This window comes from Callorhinus ursinus, unplaced genomic scaffold, assembly GCF_003265705.2.
Source record: "Callorhinus ursinus isolate GAN/ISIS: 27379988/994484 unplaced genomic scaffold, GSC_fseal_2.0 scaffold39, whole genome shotgun sequence".
Taxonomy (NCBI): Eukaryota; Metazoa; Chordata; class Mammalia; order Carnivora; family Otariidae; genus Callorhinus; species Callorhinus ursinus.
Window position 1 is genome coordinate 7795096 of NW_027397101.1, and position 6000 is coordinate 7801095.

The following is a 6000-nucleotide window of genomic DNA, read 5'->3' on the forward strand; positions in this document are numbered from 1 at the left end:
TTATTTCCTTTAATTCTCACAAAAATCCTAGGTATTATTACGCTTATTTTACAGATGTAGAAACTTGATGCTTAGGTTAAGAAAGCAGTTTGCCAAAATTCAAATCTAGGTCTGTCATACTTCAAAATTCTCTATGGTGCCTAATTCCAAGTCATCTGGCAGAATTTCCAGTTCCTCGTGAACAAGAGTGTAGGGAATTGCTAGAAATTTGACCAAGGGCTTCTAGAAGGGATATTAAGATAAATAGGTATGAGTTGAAGGAACATCAGCTATAGGTCAAGGAGAGGCCAAGATGAATGTGATCTTAGCTATTACAAAAGTATGATTGGGTCCTTAAACTTAAAAAAAAAAACTATTATACAAGAAATATGTTGGTTGTAGGTAAATTAGAAAATATAGATTAGTGAGAAGAAAAATTGCCATTTAATCTCACCACCCAGAGAAAACTTCTATTAATATTTTGTGGTAGGATTTTTCTATTTATTCATGTATATTTTTATTTATCTTAAATAAAATTGTGACTATACCATACTTAATGTCCTTTCCTTTTTTCCCTTATTAATAATAAATCATTGCAGGTAATGGATAGGAATTCCATATCTAAAATCCCAACTTCATATCTCTGTCCACAGCAGCCTAGATGGTCTGTTCTTCTGAAGGGGCAGGGAGTGAATCAGGGAAATTCCAATGTAAAAGGAATTCTAAACCATAAAAAAACACAGTAGAGGTACAAACAACAGCACTAACAGGTACCATTTATTAAGCACTTACTTGTTCTTAAATATTTGCTAAATACTTTACATACACAGTACTCACAATAACCCCAGGAAACGACAGATATATTTGTTCTTAAATTTTGCATCAATGATTTGCTGACTAGAAAGCTTTTTTCTACCCTACAAAAAGTTTGACATTAAAGATCAACTTTCCAATTAATAAAATTAACTCTAGATTTATAGAACTGTTTTCTTAAAATGCACATCTACTGCTAAATGATTGGTCTCAATGCTGTTTTATTTTTCATGTTTAAAGATAAAATTAATTTTGCTTCCCTTTCATTTTCATAATAGAATACTCTTCAGTGCTACTATAGAATCTACTAAGAACTTCTTTGAAACAGAAATCTATGTAAGCCCCATTTCGAACCAGGGCTTCTCTTTTTGTTGGGCTGTTTTGCAGGGGGGAAATGGCATACGTACACAATGCAATATTCTGTTCAAACACATAATATTAATAGACGCCCACAAATATTGATTAGTATTTGTCAAACACTGAGTAATAGTGTTACATGCTACTAATGTTACATGTACCAGGACAGCCTATGCAGTAACCATAGTTCTTAAGAGTCCTGAATAACTTGAAAAACAGAGACCAATCAGGCTAAGATTTTAAAGTTCTCTTAACTCTCAGCTGGACACCTTGGGGACTAGAATATGAATATGCCTCACCCCATTCCCCAGAAGACATCATGAAAAAGTTCGTATGAAAACTCCCCACATCCATGGCAATATCTTAAAACTCTCTCCCAATTTCAGCATCCCTCCCATTACCAAAGAAACCAGCAGTATTATCAAAAAGGAATAAGCTTGCCACTATTTTTCATCCACAATTCCAAAGATATTTGTCCTGGAAGTTCTCCTACCTTTGTAAGCTCTCAGCAACTTGTGATAGGCAGCATGACATCTTGACACAAGTATATCGTTTGCCCAGCATCAATAATTCAGACAAGTAGCAAAAATTTATATACTTCACATCAACTAGGGAAAAGGTGACAAACATTCTAAGACAACGAAAGCACAGTTATCACCAAGTTCTGTGTTTAAGAGATAAAACATGCAAGGTGAACACAAGGCTAGAACACTAATACTGGAAAAACATATAGGGAAGAAATATTAACTGTTCGGCAGGGAAAGAACAGTTCTCTCAATTATAATGGAATATGCTCACAATAGTTATTTGGAATTACTTTTATGGTAAAAGATGTTCAAGTGACATTAAGTGCATCAAGCAAAATTTAACAACTCCTGTAAAGCTTCCTGCTGCTCATCATCAAGTTGGGCTATGCATTCCAACCATAACTCTTCAGAAGTCTGTACCTGACGCACAACATTAGCTAGGCGTTTGGCACAAGGATCTTCATAGTTAATAGTCTCATTAATTTTTCCTTCTGCAATTATACTGATTATTTTGGGGAGATTGGAATTATTTGGACCAAGTACAACTGGATGTTTACTTTCAACTAAGTCACAGAGAAAACTCAAAGTCTGAATAGCTTCCTCTTTATCCTCATGCAGTGGAAGCCATGATAACCAATGTGGAAGAACTTCATCTACATTTACGCAGTTAGGCTTAAACCTCAAAATCTTCCCTACTGCTGAGATACAGTTCTCTGTAGCAATGACATTTTTTTTAGTTTTGGAATTTGCACACTTAATAACTTTTACTAGCAGTGGAACAGCTTCTGAACATAACGAATGATAATCATCTCCACCAAACTGTGCCATCACACCCAGGCCATAAGCAGCAGCTTGCCTGACTTCAGGGTTATTGTCTCGCATATTTAGTAGCATTGGCCACCGAAAATATTCTACATATTTAAATGAGGTTGGACTGCAGTGCTCTATAATATCATCAAAAATGCACAATCCCCATTGTCTGTCTGGCCATGGCCTACTTGAACAAATCAGATTTACAATTAATGGAAGCAGTTGTTCAAACCACGGTAAAATCTTTTCCTTGTAAGTACTAAATAATGAGTGCAAAATATCTGATACTTTGGTCAGAATATAAACATCACATTCATCCTCATCTTGCAGAGACATTTCAACCTGTTGATCATAGTTTTCTTCCTGTCTTTTAACCTGTCTCAGTTCTTGGTTTTTAAAGTGCCCTTCAAGTTTTGCTTTCAATATTTCCCCTAGTTCTTCCAAGTGTTCATCAGTAAGGCACCCATCTCCCATTACTTCAATAGACTTTGCAAAAGAATTCATTATTTCTGAGAGTACATCTGTATCAGGTTCAGTCCCAATAGCCTTGATTAAGGGATCACATATGAATTGCCACATCTGTGCAAGATACTCTGGGCCATGAATTCTTGCACATTCCAGGAGAAAAGGCATAGACTCTGCTGCTGCCACTCGAACACTGTCATGGAAATAAAATTTCAATAAAGGAACCATAAGCTTTACAACTTGTTCTGTATATTCCACAAATCCTTCCCTTAACTCCTTAGCATAGTAAACCAACATCTGGCAAGCAGTTGCTTTTGCTTCAAGTCCTGAAGTCTTAATTCCAAAACTTTGTTGGTCTCCAAGATTTACAAATTGCCATCCATCATCATCACTCATATTTTCCACATCTTGTGTGTCTAAGAGAGCAACATCAGGTTTAGCTGAAGCAGTCTTAATAAGAGGCTCAATAACTAGTGGAAGGTACTGTTGAAAATCATTTCCAAGAATTTTACACATTCTAGCCCATGCCGAAACCATGTAAGATGTCTGAGGGTCATCATCTTCCATATTACTTAAGTCTGATTGTGTCTTTAACAATAGCTGCATCACATTTGATGCATCTTGCATAAATTTTTCCTTCCCAACAGCAAGACCAACATGGCTAATGCATTCAATAGTTTTTCCTTTCAGAAGCTTGAGTTCCTTTTGAACAGCAAGCTCAACAATGTGCTTTAGTGATGGCATAAATATATCATAATATGGAACAAATTTTTCTTCTATTGTATCTGCAACTGAGGCAATGGTCGTCACAAGCTGTTCCAAGGCCAATTTAGTTCCATTCCGAATCAACTCTTGAAGTTTAATCACCAAGATGGAATGTAGATTTCTCACCATACTATCCAAATACAGAACTAGCAATGCTTTGGGGCAGTCTTCAATAAAAATAATAAGTGCAGAAGCCGCATGTGATTGCACACGCTGATTACCTTGATTTTCCATGGTACGCAACAGAGCTGCAATCACTGTTTCATGGAATTTCTTTTGGAAGTTAGGTGCAAAATCTGTAGCCATCTGTCCAAGCGTAGTACATGCTGCAGCCCTCACTCTTGGGTGAGGATCCTGAAGAAAAAGCAAAACAGAGTTAACTGTTTCATCTAGAATTGATTCCATTTGCTGATGGCATCCTTCTCCAATGGCAGATAAGGCCATTAATCCAGCATGTCGATATTTCCAGTCAGGGCTCTGAAGCATCTGCATGATGTGCTCCTTAGTCATTGGTAAAACAAGTTTTCCACCGAGCCCACAAGCCAGTCTATCTAGTGCACTCTCAGCAGCAACTGCATTGCTGTCAAAATCATCTTCTTCCATTTCATCAGCATTTACCCAGTCCTCATCATCTTGTAGATCAACCATCATTGCTAATATATGAGGAACTGCCTGTGCAATTATATTTGTATGTTTTTTCAACATTGGGGTTGCAGTTTCAGACAAGGTCACTATTATTTCAAGGGCCAGCTGGCGTTGCAGATTACTAAGTCTAGAGTCTCCACATAACTTCAGACTCAACTGCAGAGTATCTTCTAAATAAGGACCCAGATATTTAGGTACAGTATCTGCAATCTCAACAAGGGATTCTAGCACTGAATCATCATCCTGGTAGCATGAGTCATTCACAGCCTGTAAGATTCCAGGAAGCAAGTCTGCAAAGTCTTTGAAAAGAGCAACATTATTCTCATTAGCAAGTACAAATGCAGCTGCAGCTCTAGCAGACAATGTCCTGATTGCTGGATGTTCTTGATCTTGAATGCACTGGTCCAACAACCGTTTGATGATATCCAAATCATGCCGCTCTTGGTTCCCAAAAATCCCAGGAAAGTGCCAGAAAACATGAAGTGCAACTTCCCATAGAACTACATTTTTAGAGTAGATAGAATCAATAAGGAACTTCAGACCTTCGGGCCAGTGGTTAGTGCCATCCTCATCTATCAAATTCCTGGCCAGCACTGCAAAAATATCACAAAGTTTTTTCCTCATGCTAGCATGTGTTTCTAACTTAACAGCCAGTATAAGTTCAATCTTGACGTCTCTCTGAACACCAGAAGGCAGATTTGGATAAACTTCCTCAAACCCAGAAGACAAAAGCCGTCGTAGCAGTGCGGCAGCCATTTGTCTCACCTCATAACCTGCTCTTCTATTTCTGACAGCATCTAAGAGGAATGTAGTCTTACACAGACCTGGGATATTTTCATAGATTTCCTCTGCCTGTCTCCGCACCATACAGCTTGGATTGATCAGGTTCTTCAGAAGCTGATAAAACTCTTGCTTTCCCGACACAGCGGCCGGTACCCCAGCCGACCCAGCCGCCGCCATCGCGCTATGTCAAAGAAATCGCGACCGGGAAGAAGGGAGGGGGACTGCGCCCAGAAACAGTGACGTAAGCGAGGCGCCAGCGGGGAAGGGAGGGGCCGCTTATCCTCCGCTGGCCGGGTGGTTTGGCTGTGCTCTGGAAGGGGTGGGCAGCTGGGTGTCCGGGGATAGGTAGGTTATGGTGGGGGTGAGGGGCTTCTTCCATTTGTTTTCCAATCCGATAATAAAAGCACCTGCAGAGAGAGAAAAAGAAAGAAAATTCTGTTAGTGAATGTATTAGAATGGGAGTATGGATGATTTCCCACCCTTTATTTCTAAACTATTGTTACCCCGATAATTTTAAACGATAATTACATCTTGAAAACCCGCCAGGTGAAAGAAGCCAGGCACAAAAGGCCACATATTGTATGATTCCGTTTATAGTAAAGGTTTTTTTTTTCCCCTCGAGCAATTTCATTTTATTAATTTTTTCAAGTTTTTATTTAAATTCTAGTTGGTTAACAGATAGTGTAATATTAGTTTCAGAAGTAGAATTTAGTGATTCATCGTTTAAATACGACACTCAGTATTCATCACAAGTGCCCTCCTTAATACCCGTCACCCATCTAGCCCATCTCCTGTCCACCTCCCTCCAGCAACACTCCGTTTGTTCTGTATAATAGTCTTTTTTATGGTTTACTTC

The 6000-nt window shown here is 38.5% G+C and overlaps 1 protein-coding gene across 3 annotated transcripts in view; it reads right to left on the reverse strand.

Moving 5' to 3' along the window:
• The window catches only part of RANBP6 (RAN binding protein 6), a 34058-nt gene extending 28704 nt beyond the window's left edge, over nucleotides 1-5354 (reverse strand). The window contains exons 1-3 of one of the 3 annotated variants that reach the window (XR_012374768.1): nucleotides 5186-5354; nucleotides 3938-4070; nucleotides 3012-3144 (exon numbers count right to left, since the gene is read on the reverse strand). Coding sequence is in view for 1 of the 3 variants with exons in the window: in XM_025887894.2 (XP_025743679.1) it covers nucleotides 2004-5321 (3318 nt within the window). In the remaining 2 variants the exon portion in view is untranslated. Of the gene's footprint in view, nucleotides 1-728 lie in introns of those variants that run through there. The other 2 variants (XR_012374769.1, XM_025887894.2) reach the window with 2 other exon arrangements.
• Nucleotides 5355-6000: the final 646 nt, after the last annotated feature.